Below are 17924 nucleotides of genomic sequence, written 5' to 3'. Positions count from 1 at the left end.
AAGACTGAGAAATTCATAAGAATATTTTGCTCAGTGTAATACCACACAGACGAAATTAACATTACGCCATTCACAGTAAAAATACGCAGATATACACTGCAGGAATATTTCCACAAGAACCCATGAGATCGATTGATGTAACGGCAAAAAGAATTCCAGCGTTACATCCAGGCCTTTGAGAAATCACCGTTTAATCTGAAGAGCGAGTGTCACTTGGTTTAATCAGTGATTTACATTGCCTGAAGCGGACTAGTGAGCTTCTGAGGAACTTACTTTTCTACAAACTGACCTTCTATAAGTCAATAAAACTGTTGAGCATAGAATAGTTAAGTAGTCAAGGCCGAGACAAATAAGCCATTTGGTTTATAAGACTTCAATCTATTTCTAACATAAAAACTAACGCAACTAGTGCGAGAAGATAACGTTCCTAGAAAAACAGGAAAATGCCAACCAGGTATGTGTTCGATCACCTACATAAGAGTAGACAGCAATTTTTGAAAATCTTCCTCTATATCCCATTAGTTTTGAGGCCAGTTTGTATGTTAACCACCTCTTTGATTTTCAACTGTCGCTTCGTGAAAAATAATTTTAAATTAGAGAATCTCTATAGAGCCCCTATGCAAACGACACAAAATAGGGTGGTAACTGATACAATTATAATTATTCCCTTTCGAGTAAAACTCTGAATTGTACAAACTTGATGCTTGCTATCTCAGTAACACGTGCATTTGTTATTGATAAGATCCCTCTTTAAAGAAATGATGTGAATTTAAGAACACAGTTCAAGACTGTCATTCACCACTGGATATATTTTGATACTCTACTATCTAAACACAATTTTAAAATATAGTTAGGTCTCCGAAATTAGGGTTTATGTCGCAGAACAAATTTCTTAGAAATACTAGTCTACGTATCAACTGAAGCGTGTAAACGCCACTAGACCAAATGCCAACAATTTTTAACTTGTCTTAAGTCTAACCACAGGCTCATTGTAATTATCTTCAATTAATTGTGAGATGGACTGCGTTCATTATCGAACATGCGAAAGCAGTAGGTTGATATCTTCGTTTTGACGCTATGAATACTTCATCAAGATAGTCGTATTATTTTATATCAACAAATTGTATTAGTGAAACAGTGCTCTCCAAAATCCTGATAACCATAAACACCAAAGAACCGCAAACCGATGAATCTAACCGAGAAACTTTCCTATAGTTTTTTAAGTGTCGACCTAAAAGAAGACGGAGTACTCACCCTAAGAATAGTCAATTTAGTATGGAAAAAATGAGTTTTGATAGACGTCTACTGAAATGAAAAATATTATTACAAATAGCTGGTAATCACCAAGTAGGGATCAAAAAACATCTTGATGTAAACGTACATATTTAAATTGTGTGGCTTAATGAATATTACACTAATAATCAGGGCCTATCACTTTATCAATTATAATGATCACAATTCAAAGTTAAACGTTTACTCAATAGATGAATTAGCAAAATAACAACCATGTGTAGAAAACACAAAATTTGATGTTTATTTCTTGGTGCATCTTATATACACAACGTTAAGGAAACACACAGAATATACGAAAACATAAAACAAAATGGATTAGAAAGTAGCGAGCTAAGAATGCTGTTCAAGTTCTGGATTCCCCATCTCTATTTCATCATCATTGTATATATTCTCAGCCTAAAATTGAATTAAATGTTTAAAAACAACAATGGATATGACTAGCTTTAAACTAAAGAAAAACAGAACGAAACAAATGTATTTTATGTATAATATATGGAATTTGTCGGGTAGTATAATTCAGGACTCGCGTGACGTCATATTTTGAACTTGTCAGCTGAATGTATCTGCATCTGAGAGTCAATGTTCACTTCATGAAATGTTATTCACTTAGCCACTGAGTCCAGATAGCCATTCACTTGTATAACAGGTATCAATTTTTAATTTGTCATGGCTCGGATTGTCCAGTTGTTCATATTTCGACCAAATTTTGATCGGTCAGTGAACATCGACTCTGAGACTTACGTATATCCAGCTGACAAGTTCAAAATAGCACGTAACGTGTGTTCTGAATTATACTACTTGTCAAATTTCATAAATTGTATATAATTTTGAGATAATGGCTACATCGATCGAATCCGCATAGGATGCACATATGCCGGCTAAGACTGATCAAAATTCAGTCAAAAATATCAACAACACGATAATCCAATCGATTACGAATTAAAATAAAGAATATATTTTGTGTATTTATTGATCAGACTTCTCATCTTATATGACTAGTCGATTTCTCGAGAATTGTTCTACCATTTCTTCATTTCTATACATAAATTAAACGAAAATGAGATTAATATTGTCAAACCAGCGGTAAATACTAAGTTCAGTTAACAGATATACCGCCCCCAAATGCCCTGGTACGGCCGAGAGTGGGGAGAGTCCGCTCTCCCTCTCGAAATGCTTTTACAAGGCCACGTGCATACAACCACCTCCAGGGAAGTGCTACTCATTGTCTTCTCGAGGTGGGGGTGTTGTTTACGAAATTGAGAGGACGAAAAGCGAATGTCTGGCGCTTTAACCGGATTAGTGGATGCGAGGAGTCCACCTAGGGGAGTTGGAAAAATCCGATTCAAAACCAATGGTGCACATGGGCTCCAGTATCCTGGAGGAACAAATGGAGTATGAACCTATTGTTGGTCATCAGCTACCATGGGACTGCATCTCCCGATGTTGCTCCACTGCGTTGTGTTGGCGGGACATAGACTGGATTAAAGCATGCTCAATGCACGATTGCTTTGTTGCACGCTGATTGGATAAGAATTAGCCAATCAGCACTAGTCGATACTTGGAGAATACTCTAGAATCTTTTTATGTAAAAACTATAAATATACTAACGTTTTCCCTATTGTGCTTCTTACTTCCATCTAACCTTGTTATTTGGAATATAATCTCTTTCCTGTTCAACTGTGTTCTGATTTGGGGACTTGTTGAATGAATCGGTGTCCAAGAATACTAAGCAATAGGAATAGCTGGGTCATAACCGTAAGAAAGAGATTATAACACCTTGTGAATCAGACCTTTAGGTCAAAGGCTTCGGGTGTGACCCCCTAAGAAAACTACCTGCTTCGGTTTGTGCACCCGGGCAGTATCCCAGCCCTCGCACAAATAGAATGATTTATGTGACGCACATCTATTTAGTGCCTCCTTGTACCAATGTTTATGTGCTTAAATAAATAAATAAAATAAATAACAGATATACCGAATACCTGGGAATCTAGAGACACTTTAACTGTTTGACATTAATGTACGCAGAAAATCTTTAGAAGTTTACGAATAATTTTATCACTGGATTTATTTATTTTACAGTGAAGAGTTGAGCAGGCATAATTAGCAATAACTCGCGAGGAAAACTCTAAGAATGTCACGTCAACGTTTCATAATAAACGGGTGTAAATATTGTGTCAAATAGCATTGATTAGTGATTGAATGACTCAATCTTTAATCAGTAAGACGGAAGTTTTAATCACTCTTAACTTAATCCAGTTTGAACAGCTCCAGTTTCTCTAATCTTCACTCAGTGTGGCTCAAAGTCGAATACAAAAACGTGTACTTGGTAAATAAGTTACATTTAGTATGACAATATTTTTGTGTCAAATTCAACTTCATAAACTGAATGCATACGAAAAATTAACAATTTACCATTTGCCAGATCTGTAAAATATTATCCTCAGATACAGAGCAAATAGCCCACGGATCATTAATATTCCACGAAAAATCTGAAATCTTTGCTGTATGTCCAGCATGAATGAACAATAACTCAGGAGGTCCATCATCCGCATCTTCAGCAGTCTGATCAATACCTATCTTACTTAAATCCCAGACATGAAGACGACGATCAGTCCCTGAGCTTGCCAATATAGTTTCATTATGTGGAGACCACTGGACCTAATGAAAATACATTACAAATGGTTTTTAAAAAAATCAGATTCAACATTTCATTAAAGTAACCTTTAGTGGAATACGTTCAGGCGATACAACCATGTTTATACCAAACATCAGTAGCACTTAAATAGAAAATAAAAGCAGCTGAATACCAATTTTCATAAAAAAGATCGTTTTCACAATATTGGGGAATTGTTTACCTTAACTTTAGTGGCATTGTGCTTAATGTTTATGCCTTCAAACCAACAGTCCCAAGAAGCAATATATTTTGTAAAATTTTATATTACATTGAGAAGTCAATACACTAGTGTTGTGAGCAGCCTAGTTTTCTAATACGATGACGCTAAAAAAATATTGAACAGTCTTTTCCAAGCAATATTATTGTTTTTCATTTGAATACACCTGAAGAATTCTAGTTTAGCACATTTCATTCATGATTATATATCTGGTATTTTGTCAATGTTCAACGTAAGCTGATTTATTGTAATGTTTTAACTATCGACTTAGTAAGGATAAAAGCAAACCTACGATTTAGAAATAAACCGTGAATGGTACGTTATGCAAAGTAGTGAACACAATTATTTACTTTTCAAATGAAACAATAAATTATGCGAATATGTAGTGATAAAGGTTACTCATGTGATTATCTTATTTAACTAATTTCTGCTACCCTAAGATATATCTAACAATCATATCTGGATCGTTTTTAAGAACGGAAAGGTTTGATGCTGTAAGCAAATATATTAGGCGACCTGCGTTCCTAAAAGAGTAGTTACATGAATTAGATGATCGTTACACAATGTTGTAATTCAACACAGTCCAGTAAAATCAAATAGCAAGGACATAAAATAGTAATCTTAAAAGCTAGAATATTTCATCACCTTTCTCTTTACTTTTAACTCAAAGCTAAAAATGATCGAAAAACTAGGTAATACTATCAATCTGAATGTGAGTTTGTATAACGTAGTAAATACATTGACAAAACAAATAAACTAATGTGATAATTAGGAAATTTCAAAGATGTATTTTAAAAATGCTGAATTTCTACCTGGAATATTTCATCCCTATGAGATTCAAATGAATGTAGCTTCAGCCGAAGATTACGCAGATCCCAAAGAGCAACAGTCTACAGATATTTTTGGATAAAAAAAATGCTATATTAAAGGCATTGGTTATAAATTGCAAATAACACCTGATTTTAGATAACTGAAATATTTTAAAGCCAACTGCATCTTGGCACGGATGGGGGGTCATGATATTAATATAACAGTGGTACACATATACTCCAACATACAGCTCATTTTCATAACAGAATAATGAATTCATTTACTGAGAATCTGACAAAATAATCGATGTAAAAACAAACACAATAAAATTAAGTATGATTAATTAGTTAGTCCCCGCCCAACTAAGTAATAAAACTACATAACCACAGTAAAATCATTAACTGCACTAATGTTACTCTAACTGACCAATCAGTACACGTATAACCAAGAAACAATCTTGTACCATGTACACAGCAATAAATTCAAACAACATTTATTTCTCTCTTTCTTGATGGATGAGTCATAAATAATGAGAATATTGGTCCTGAAGACAAAGACTATCCGAACGAAGTACAGTCAGTTCATTTGAAGTTGATTGAGAATCAACTTCTTTTAAAATGATTTACGGAACAAATAAATTAACAAGAGCTTTGTTAATCTGAAAACTAACTAACTAACTATATATATATATCCACACTGATTTTTGAAGCTGATGAATGAGTTAAAATGAACTTAGTCACTTAAATAACGAACGTCATAGATACAAGAAACACCTCAAACTAACGTAATAGGAAAACAAATAATAAAACGTTTGCTACGTATGCACAACCATCGCCTACTTTATTGTTCAAGGATAATTAGTGTTGGAAGAAACATGGGAGAGGACAAACGAAGACGTGGTAAGTTCATGAAGTTACACTGAAACGTGTAAGTAGATGTAGATAACCTGGTTAGTACCCGAATGATCTTCGTAACCAATGGTTGATGTTGGATGACATCGTTCAGAGCCATTCGCAATGGCCCAGGTTCACTAACTCTTAGTATTCCTTTAGAGCATGAGTCCCAATATCTTATACACCTTTTATGCACATAAACGTCTTACTACTGCTACCGTTGATTTTGTTATCACAGCCACTATTCCGGAAATTATCTTTTTAATGTTATATCACTGTGCTGATGTGATGTTGCAACTTGAACCGATGCATATGTGGCAGGTCCTATACTGAATGTGGCTGTTCGAAGGACATGTAGTATTTCTAATTACATTTACAAAACGATTATCACTGTCTCCAGATTTATCGCGAAGTAGGTGAATGGCTCGAATCTGCAAGCTAATGACCGAAAGCTCAGTACTTTTAACCTCTAAGCCACAGCTCTACGGTTAATTTTACTGAATTGGAGAGGACTAAATTGGGCTAATAGAAATAAATATTCACAAGTTTCGCAACATAGTTGACTTAAAAAACCAATGATATTGTTTCATGAATGTTATTTGGTTATTCACGTTTAAAAAGAGATACGAGGATAAAATACTTAATTACTTTGTCTGCACTTCCCGTCGCAATAATAAACTCAGAAAACGGATTAAAAGCAAGACAATTGACTTCGGCTGTATGAGCATCTACTTGGTGCTGAGGTTTTGTACGATTTGAACTCCGTGTATCCCAAACCATAAGTTTGTTATCATCTGCTACTGAACCAAAAATATGTCCATGGAAAAGATGCCAAGAAACATCCTCAACTACTGAATGATGACCCGTAAAGATAGCCATCGCATCTAGATCACAGCCATCTAAAGGAGCAGCATTAACATCCCACAAACAAATTGTCTGATCATCAGATGCTGAAAGGAGATGACCATTAAGAGACACATTCCATGAAAGACCATAACCTTCTTTTTGATGACCCTAAAGTGAAGACCGAATAGAAAAGCAATGCAATTGCTCAATAGAAGGGACACGTAATCCAGTATAACATAATAATTGGTCTCATAGTAAATGGAGAAAAATCCAAGACAGTTTGTTAGTTACGTGAAACCAAACTCCATGTGAGTTATTAAAACTTACGAACTTTATGGTTAAAGTAAATTAATCAGTATACCAATCAAACAATTTTATGCAACATTGTTGAAAATAGTCAACCTCCTCACAAAATAAAGTAAAAATCCCAAACATGGTTTGTCTAATAACAGAGCACGAGAAAATAATACGAGTCTTGAAGTCGAAAACAGTTACCAACATACTGGTTCATCTGCCAGATGGCATCTGAACTTTAAAGTATGTCCTAGGATAGAATAATTTCAAGATTTACGTGAAAATAATTTCATACGGTCACACAATTATAATTTTTGACCGCCATCTAGTGGTAATTGTTTTTCTCAAAACTTGTTATCTGGCACTGAAACTGAATTCGTCAAAAGAGAGTATTTATCTAAACGGGTTACAGAACACTAATTACGCACTGATGATAACTATGAAATTTCATGGAAAGAATTTTACATAATTACATTATTCTTTGATTAATTCCATGCTGATATGTCTCTTTCCTTACATGTTCATGATGTTATGGTATTCTGAGGTATATTTCTTGATTCAAATGTTTTAAGTTTGTCTAAATGATAGCTAATCAGAAGAAATTTTCCCCTGGATTTTTTTTCAATTTGAGGCAGTTGAATATCACACATTCTCTATGAGACTAAATCAAAGTAAGAATCTCTGAATGTATCTTTCTTAGTTTAATGTTGGTGACAGAATTATGATATGTTTATTTTCAGCACTGTATTCTATGGTTTGTTCTATGTGGTCACACATACTTTATTATATACTGGATTCAGAAAAGGGTAATAAAACGAGATGAACACCAATAGTATAGTACCTTGAGACGTAAATCAGGTTGGCAACCACGGTCTGATGGAGTTTTCGGTGGATGTCTTGGGTAATTAAATATTAAAACATCACCACTTGGTGTTTTGGTAGCTATTATGTCTGGATTCTGTGGCATAAACCGAGCACGATTGACTTCACCTTCATGATTTATTTTCATTGATATTTCCAACTTCCCAGATGGAAAATAAAATCCCCCGAAGTCACCTCGTTCACTATCATAAGCACTTGCATCAAACTCTGCCTGGTCATTTGGTAGATGAACCGTAACTATCAATAAATGATTTTGCTCATCAGATGTGTGAGTCCCCAGTATTAAACGATGAACGGAGTAATCTCGCCCAGTCCTGTAGAACATTATTTGAGAAAACTACCTACCTTTCCACAGATGGCAACCACTGAGCAGTTAAACTTGGCCATTCCAAGCAGTGTGACATCAGCATATCGTACAAGAACGGAGTATTCCTCTTCCATATCTTGTATTCTTCATTTATTACTCTCTCTTCGACAATATCTTCAGAATCTGAAGGGTGCAACTGTCATTTTTGACTGAAATAATTAGTAAGTTAACTTACCATCATTTTTATTATAGAATACGCTTCAGAAACGGTGTAACTCCCTTTGAATAATTACACAAATGCTTCGTTAAGTGTAAACGGTCTTAGAATACAGAGAACATGAGAGGAATTAGGAAAGAATTACGAGTATTCCAACAGTAAAATACAAAACTATGGGAAATAGAATTTTCATCGTTGTATGTCGAAAGTAAAGTGTAGTTATTACATACCCAATACTAGTTTCTTAAACCGCATGATGAATAATACAAATTTATGTAATCGGCTTTGAGCAACACTTATGAATAAGGAAAACTGACAAGAAAATACTCGGTCGCCCAAACGGATGTACAGCGAGGACGAGGGTTAACCAGAAAACAATGGCTCGGAGTCAAGAACTTCGACGACTAAGCTACCAAGTCGATAATTTAAATAGCAATTATAAATACTAAATATGCTTTCCTAAAGAGCCTACATTATACAAATATATTAGGTACAAAACAATGTTACGACAGTAAATGTAAAATCTATTTAAGGCATTCGAAACAGTCTCTTCGGATGCGAAGCGGTAGATCAAACATCTGGAGCATTGAATTCGCAGGTTAGAAACCCACTCTATCTACTTCGATTTGAGAAAAGTACCATATAGATCTGATTCAAACCTTAGGACAAAAACCTGTACCTTATTACAGAGTTAATATTTAACTGGGATGTAGCCGATTTTTGGACACCGTGAAAATGCATAAAACAGAAGTCTTAGTTTAATTAGGTGGGTTTGTACAATCACTAACCAGAATACCTTGGATGGTTTAGGGCTACCCAGCTGTGAATTAGGTTTATTGGCATTAAGCCACATGTTTGAACACTCGAAATCATACAAGGTTTTAAAGATTTCCACTTGCGAATAATGAGATAAACCATCGAACAATAACTGATACTGTTAGAATTATTTATTGGAGGCTTTCATAACCGCGAATAAAAACAAGGATCTAACTAAACTACTAGTTATTGAAAAAACTACCTATAGACAGATTTCATCAAACCCTTATGTCCAAAAAGTGATTGACCACCGTTAATCTTTTAGAAAACAAGTGCTGTTTTCTAAAATTACCACTGCTATACCTGAACCAGTACTCCGAATTCAGTTCTTATTCATTTTTATTCCAGATAGACAATGGCTTTATAAATTTTATTTATCCCTTCCGCTGTACATGCGATTGTAATCAACCCATATTATAGACCCAATAAAACATGTTTATTTGAGTTTTATGGCATAACTCCTGAGTAAAATTCAAGACGGTAGTCTTCAGTTACCTAAAACGTAGAACCAGGAACACATATGCATTGGTACAAGTTGCCACACCTCATTAGCACAACAAGATGAACACCAAATTCACAAAAGCAGTTACTTCAATGATAATAAAAAAATTCATATAAGGATACAGGGAGAAAGAATTAGTTCGTAGAAAGAAAGATATGAAATAATTTTAATCTCACGGCTTAAAGGAAGACAAACAGTTTATAAACCCATGCCATAGTGATCGATTCTAAGCCATGTCACCAAGAGTCTCTAACCAGTGGTTACGATAGTCACGCGGACCCTGCATTTACCAACGTGGCTCAGACCGGGATTTAGTAGCTTTATGGACTGACGTCACGTTTTGGTTTAGCCGCCCCTAACTTTCTTCCATCCGTCTCCAACACTAGTCAGCATTGCGTGTCGTGGTAATCGGTGTTCAGGCATACGTAACGCATGGCCCAAGCATCTCAGTCGATGAAGATTCACAACCCCATCAACTAGTTTACCATCACTTCCTAATACCCTGCATCAAACCTCACTATTACTTACCCGGTGATCCCAGCAGATCCGAACAATATTTTTAAGACATCTGTAATTAAATACTAGTAAATTACGAGTATCCTCTATTCTTAATGGCCATGTTCCCCAGTCGTAAAGTAGAACATAACGAACTGCTGCACAGTATACTCATCCTTTATCTGAAAGACGGATATCTCGCGTTCGCCAAAGGTAACATAAGTTGGCAAAAGCCAAACAAGCTTTTGAATCCGTACTGAGATTTTGCCAGACACCAACCCATTAGGGCTGATCAGGCTTCTAAGATAAGCGAAGTCGTCGATGCGTTCGACTACTTCACTCCTACGTTTAGTTCAGGTGTTGACGCAGACCAGTCCTGAAGCAATAACTTCCATTTAGAGGAGGAGAAACGCATCCCAAATATCCTGGTATTATTGCTGTGCTACCAAAATACTCCACATTTTATCAGTGTCTCCACCAAACAGGACTATGTCATCCATGTATTCTAAGTCGATAAGTGGACCTCCTGAAAGGAGCTCAATATCCGAGAACTCAGTCGACGAGAACGTTATTTCCATAAGTAGGTCTATGATGAAATTGAACAAAAATGGATAAAGTGGACAGCCTTGACGGACACCACTTGAAGTTGCAAAATCAGATGACAGTTCGCCATAAGCTCTCACTCGACTAGTAGTGTTCGAATACAGAGCCCTTACAAGGTTTGTGTACTTCTGAGGTACACCTTTCAATGACAGACACTGCCACAGAACCTCTCGGTCTACAGAGTCAAATGCTGCTTTTAGGTCAAGAAAGACCACCATTGTCGGACGCCGATAAGCATGGTCGATACAGCCACGACTAGATCTGAAGCCAGCCTGATTTCCACGCGTTTGCAGTTCACGAGTCTTAGGTGCCCGATAATTATTGAGGCCAGTATTTTAGATGCTATACTAGTTAAACTAATTCGTCTATGGTTATCATAGGATGATTTCGATCCTTTCTTATATATTAGGACGATCAGTGATTGCGACCAGTCAGATGGGATTACGTCCAATTCCCAAATTCTACCTAAGACCTCAGTTAATCTCACTGCTAATACTGGACCGCCATCCTTAAAAATCTCGGGAATGAACCTGTCAGGGCCTGCTGCTCTCCATCGCTTCAGATTTCGGATAGCCTTTTCAACTTCATAAAGAGTCGGAGGACCTACATTAACTTGCCATTCAGGTTGACTGGAGATCGTGGGAAACCGAAGTGTGGCTGAAGGCCAGTTGAACTGATCCCTAAAGTGTTCTGCCCATTGATCCAATCTCCTGGATTGAGAATGTATATTATGTCCATCTTTCTCTGAGAGTGTTTCTCTAACAGTCGGGTTCCTAATACCGGTTTCCCTAACGAGTCTGAACAATTGTGTGCTATTACCTATTGCCGCTGCCTTTTCCATCTATCTTGTTTTCGCTACCCACCACTGTTTGCGATCACTGCGTAGGCTTCTTATCAGCTTGCGCTTAATCTGACTCCGCTCTTCGTTATGTTCATAGCCAGATGGAATGAGTTTTCGAGCATCTATCAGTGCGATAGATGCTGCTGAGATCCTGTGTTTCCCCCTAACCTTATGGTTTACCGTACTTGCAGACATCACTGTTGTTACCACAGCTTTTCGGATGTCATTCCACGCTACCTCGAGGTGGGCATCGCTTACATGGCTGCCCAACTTTTTCTAGTTGTTCCTCAAATATACTCTGGGCATGACTATCATCAAGTAGGACCCTAAGGGGTTTTCTTGCATCATCTTTCCCACGTCCAGTAAGACGTAGACAAATATGCGCTCGCACAGGAGCAGGAACTGAGTCTAAGTATGTGCTTCAGAATGAGCGACAGTCTTCTATCGAGCCTCTTCATCGGTGGCCGATAGCGGTGTGATCTATTTGGGTCCAACGTTCAGACGAATTCGGGGGTCGTCATGTCAAAATGTTTTTCCTTATGTTCAAAGTTAGTGTTTGCAAGAAACAGGCGGTTATCTGAGCATAGCTGCAACAGGTGGTCGCCATTATTTGTTCTTTGAGCCATGATACCATAAGATCCACCCATGTGTCTTTCCCTCTCGCTTAGTTTACCTACTTGAACATTAAAGTCACCGGCCATTATTACTACATCAGAGCGCCTAGCTTTTCGGAGAAGGTCGGAGAGCTTTCTGTAAAACTCATCTTTTACATCATCTGAGCTGCAGTCAGTGGGAGAATAGGCAGAGACGACGAAGAGGCAGCGACGAGTGTCTCTATCTTTCCGAGTCCTTATTGTTCCGTTCAGTCGGACAGCGCACAAACGACTGTCTACTGGGATCCACTCTAAGAGAGCTAGTTCTGCCCTAGGACTCAATGCTATATCTACGCCGGCGAATCCACGGGAAGCAGAATCAGCGCTTCCAGATACACGAAGCGTGAATCGAAATGGTTCTTTGTTTTGATATGGTGAGGTCAAATGAATGACGCTACTCGGATCCTGTATGTGCGTTTCAGAGGCGCAGCACACATGAATGGCGCGAGATTCTAAAGTCCTCACTAAGGAAGCCTGTTGTTCTATTTGGCACAGTGTTCGGACGTTAAAAGCTCCGTGTAGTTTAGAGCGTGGTTTCAGGAGACCAGGAATAACGTTCCGCGTACTCGAATCGTTTGCCCTAGCGGTGCGAGGTGATAAAGAGAGGCAAGAAGGGTTAGTCGTGGAGATAAAAAAGGTATTAGGAGGTGTAGGAAGGATTTGGATGTGACCAACTTGGTCTCATATGCTGTTACGGGTATGAGGGCTGATGTAACTTCCCGGTTGCCCACACCGTGGAAGGGTATTTCTTGAGGAATCTGAAAAGAAAGTTGGATTAATGTTGGCCTTAACGACCTGGCAGCGTGACTGCAGAGCCCAAGGGACAACTGCTTGAGGCCAGTTGCGCACGGCTTTTTTTTGGGAGGTTTGCGACGTGTTAGCTCCGTTCTTCAAAGAGCCTTACCGCCAAAGACGGAAATCCGTGAGGTAAGGTGAGGTGTGACACTTTTAGGGTGGATCTTTTCTAGCCCCTTCCTTCCTTGTGAGAAGGCAGCATAGCTGCAGATGCTGGTTGTCCGAGGGAAACACCTTACTGCTGTCACACCCTTCTACAGTCAGCAGTACGACTTCGCCCTCAGACCTTAAGTTGCTGCTTTTAGTCTTACAGTTCTCCAACCGACCTGCCTGGCATGGTAGAACCTACAGGAACATATGTCCCAGCCAATATAGCTCAGTTGGGTCATCACGATAGGCAAGCCCGACCACCGCGTCAAGGTAGCAGCTAAGGTCCGGGGCTGTCCAATTAGCGACATCTCTACACAAATGTAGTTTATCTTCAGTCAGATAGCACAAATATTTCAGAATATGTTTTCAGATATAACATACAACCCACATCTAAATTAACCATCAAATCGGATGCAGTAATTATGATAGTTAAGGCTCAGATGAAATAATCCTGGAGATGTTTAAGAATAGTGGCTGAATGTTGACGGTTAGATTGATTGAGATATTAGCTATTATTCGGGAACTGGACGTAAATCAATCTGATTGATCTCGATCGCTGATAATTTCATTAAGGGATGACAGAAATCCTCTTGTGACAGACGTAATGGAATCAGTTTGATTAGTCGTTTCTAAATTATTAATCTTGATAATCATTAGACTTAAATAGAGCTCGTGAAAACCAAACCCAAAAACCTAGGCTAATTCCAGACATGGAAGTCGATGTGTAGATCAGATATTTTCCCTTCGTGAGGTTCTGAAACCCAGCCATATCCATCAACTCTCAGTATTTCTGTCCCCAAAGCAACGTTACACTTTGTAGATAGACAGATTTTATGGTAGTCTCTGGGACTGAAAAGTGTACCGAGGGAGTACATTAACCTCGTGCAGGCTCTACCTGGACACTAGTCGGGTTAGAACTTATGGTGAACTGTTATCAGAACTGTCAATCTTAAGTGGTGTTCGTCGTGGCTCTCCACTCCGTTTATTTAATTTTGTCGTAGATATTCTACATACAATCCCCTCATTATATGGCTTCACATAAACAAATCTACCAAGAAATTCGTTTGTCTACTAAGAACAGGCAGATGAGAGTCCTATTCGGCGAAGACATTGACGAGACGCAAGGTCTTTTGGTCGCCTTGAGCAACAATACAAGCACGTCTGGGACGTGTATGTTTCTGTTTGAATACAAAATGCTTCTCCAAGAATGGGCTACTTCGAAGCACTAACTAGTGGTAAAGAATCGAGTAATTGAGCAAGTCGATCCCTTCACTTGTCTTGGACATCTCACTAGCCCTAGTGGGTTGGGGGGTTTCAGAGTCTCGACACGGATTCAGGAAGCTCGGTTGGTATTACCCAACATGTTACTTGGGGTATTGGGGAAATATCTGTCTGCCAACAAAAGGAAGAGTTTACTCTGCAACAGTTAACTCTATTCTAACTAGATATGTGAAGTTTGGTTTTCAAATGGAGAGAACATTTGTGGAATGCCAGTAACCAATCATAGGTTTTCTCAAAGCACTGTTCGTATACTTAAAGATTATTGAATGAGCAATGTTGGTATCAGACACAGGCTACTAGGTAAGAATGTTAAATCGGTTGATTAAATGGTTAATCTTCATCGACTGAGGTTGATGGAACCATCGCATACTTCAACATGAAAGGATGGTTGGTGTAAGAATAAGTTTGAAGAAACATGGGAGAGGACAAACGAAAACGTGGTAAGTTCATGAAGTTACACTGAAACGTGTAAGTAGATGTAGATAACCTGGTTAGTACCCGAACGATCTTCGTAACCAATGGTTGGTGTTGCATGACATCGTTCAGAGCCATTCGCAATAGCCTAGGTCCCTTCAATTTTGGTATTTCTTGAGACGATGAGTTGCTTAACTGTCTTACTACTTAAGCTTCTATCGTATCTCTATGTGCTGTGGTGAGCTTGAACAAATTTACATACGCGGCAAATCTTAGGTTGAATCTGAGTCTCATCGTGCGAATCCTACTTTAGTGATAGCTCCAGCCTCTCGAAAGATAAAGAAGTTATATACAGGTTGTATGAATTAAGTATCTAAATCAACCAGTCAATAGCTCAAATATAGTGCAAAAGTATGACTAGAAACGAAAAATAGTACCCGTAGGAATCGAGAGCGATAGAGTAAAGTAGCTGTAACTATAATAGTCCAAGATTGCGAGTAGCAGATAAGAAACTAGTACGTGGTTTTTAGTAGTCTGAAGCACTTATCTTTAGTTTATTCCAGGAACAGGATAAGCAAAAATGATAAATGTTTGGCGAAGTTACTATTATTAAGACAAAACGTTCACTTTCAAATCTAGCTGTGATATACTCAGTGAAATGCTAGTATACTTATTAAAGCTGATTGGGAAAACATAGATATCACTTATGACAATGTGCCAGGTTCATTAACGACGAAAAACGCCATAGCAGAAACAGGAATCGTGGAAACAAATTACAAACTCGAGTTGTGAAGACAGAATTAAGCGAGATTTATGATAGTTGGTACGATTACATGAGTAGATACGTCTAAATGGTTCGAATCCCCTGTTAATAAAAATGTTACCATGAGCTTAATACTTGAGGAACTCCAGAATATTTGCATATATATGACGGTACACTCAGTATGTTATGGTTCAGTGATATTTATATACACTAATGCATCTGTATAGACAGTAAGTGACCAGAAACTACTAAGTTCGGAAGCCGAACATTACCCATACTGCGTCATCTTCCGAGTAATGATGAAGAGAGGCAGACCACAACACATTCCTAACATGAAAATATATAGAACCCCGCAACAATACAAGCTACCATCTAAAACAAGCAAAAAAACACTAAAACAGGGTTATGCTTGAACAAAAATCCGTACAAAACGATGAGTGGACGAATGTTTAAAGTGATTATTAGGAAACTTGACTACACTATATTTTAAATTATTTTGAAGCAATCGTCATAGGGTTACTACGGTTTCTTCAGACATTGAGCGAAAAAAATGAAGGCCAGAAAAAAGCTGGTTTACTGTCTAACGCTCGTCTTCAAAGGAAAACGTTGGAAAAAAGTGAACATAACCAACAGGACACGGGTCATCATCTATTATACGGTATATTTCCCATTCACAAACAATAAGGAACTACATGAAAATTACAGCGCCCAGTAGAAATAAGAACCTAATTCTTTCGACAACCATGTTAATTAATCGCTATAAACTACATCCGCACTACAATATTAGGTAATTACACAAAAATGAAATAATGGTGAAACTCAAGTACATGAGCCAACCAGTTCTAAGATAGCGCCTTTAGAGATTAAGCGGGAACTCCATTTATTTCTCAAGGTGAGTTAGCACTTGTCAAGGTTATACTTTAGCTTAAATTCCATCACGATAATTCCAAAGTAAAATTTGTGGTAGGAAGACAATCGCAAAGAAATAATAAAAACTGCTAATTTAATTGACATAAAAAGGTAGTGACCTACTCCATCTGATGACTAGTACTGAAATTGGAGTGGGTTCTGGTTCAGATTCCTTTACAAATATTAAATTTATTGTGTTGTTGTGGTATTTGCGCACTCTAATGATTCTCTTAAACTTGATCATCAGCTTTATTCCAATTTCACATATGATACTTTCATTTGTTCTCATTTAGTTCTATTTGCTGTGAATTGCACTGTTTTGTGACTTCCTAGTTAGTACGATTATTCAAATACTTCTAATCATCACAGTTGTGTCTCTTATTTTGTATTTTGGTCTGAGCTACACCAACATATTAGTACCAGATCATTGAATATAACCCTAGATGCAAGAAATAAAGTCTTTGGTAGAAACCATACTCCATTATGCAGTGCTAATCCACTAAACGAAGAGTAAACAGCCGAAAATTCTGTATGCAACACTTTACTTGAACGGCGAAACGTAGTGAATAACCACAGAAAATTTCTATCTACAATTTATGGATTTTCTGCGTTACCTTATTTTCTTCGTGAGATATGTATGTTCCAAGATATTACATCGGCCATGTAGTACAGATATCGTAAAGGAACGGAACAATGAGACTTTGGTTTTCAAAAAGAGTAGAACTGAAACAGCTTAGGTTGGTTGGTTAAGAGTTGACCTCAAACAACTAAGCATATGCCAAAACAGTATTGTTCAAGTATTCATTCACTTCCTTATTTTGTATAAGCGTTATATTCCCTATTATCTTATATTGAATGCTGAGAGCCTTTGTTTGTCTGAACAGATGATCCGACGCTCCACTGTGACTGCGCGAAGATCGAAATAAAGACCTATTCACTACTTGTCTGGTTTCTTCTATCAATACACGAGGGTTACCTTAAGGCACGAAACTGGTGAGCCCTTTTTGAACACAAATTTAACTTCATTTCTGTTATTAACATTTTTTTTATTTAATCGTAAAAGTAGACCTGATTATCCGTAAACTAAGTTGGGTATATAAATAGTTCATTTTTTATTATCTTAAGTTATTCGTGTTATAGTAACCATTTTTCGTGCTAATTTTATTGCTATATTTGTCACATACCTCAGGTCAGACTCAATAGAAACCAATAATCTGGAAGATTTGTCACCAGTGGAGATAGACACTGTTATGACTACGAAATCCCGAC

General features: G+C 37.5%; 1 protein-coding gene across 1 annotated transcript; it reads right to left on the bottom strand.

Moving 5' to 3' along the window:
- Nucleotides 1-335: 335 nt before the first annotated feature.
- CAF1_1 (CCR4-Not complex caf1 ribonuclease subunit Caf1) lies at nt 336-16616 on the bottom strand. Its single transcript, XM_051210733.1, has 8 exons — nt 16574-16616; nt 8452-8536; nt 8255-8412; nt 7869-8223; nt 6536-6901; nt 4997-5074; nt 3706-3951; nt 336-1689 (listed from the first exon to the last, which is right to left on the bottom strand). The coding sequence occupies exons 2-8, from the start codon at nt 8455-8457 to the stop codon at nt 1624-1626; spliced, it is 1275 nt and encodes a 424-aa protein (XP_051070749.1). The 5' UTR covers nt 8458-8536; nt 16574-16616; the 3' UTR covers nt 336-1623.
- Nucleotides 16617-17924: the final 1308 nt, after the last annotated feature.

The sequence above is a fragment of the Schistosoma haematobium genome, chromosome ZW (assembly GCF_000699445.3).
Source record: "Schistosoma haematobium chromosome ZW, whole genome shotgun sequence".
Classification (NCBI taxonomy): domain Eukaryota; kingdom Metazoa; phylum Platyhelminthes; class Trematoda; order Strigeidida; family Schistosomatidae; genus Schistosoma; species Schistosoma haematobium.
The sequence above is the reverse complement of the archived record's forward strand: the minus strand, read 5'-3'. Positions and strand labels throughout refer to the sequence as shown.

Bases quoted from the DNA above. Each gene is read 5' to 3' on its own strand.
- CAF1_1 (XM_051210733.1), bottom strand. The intron at 6,902-7,868 runs GTACTATACTAT...TCTTCACTTTAG, and splicing joins AACCTGATTTACGTCTCAAG to GGTCATCAAAAAGAAGGTTA. The intron at 5,075-6,535 runs GTAATTAAGTAT...AAATATCTGTAG, and splicing joins CGACGGGAAGTGCAGACAAA to ACTGTTGCTCTTTGGGATCT.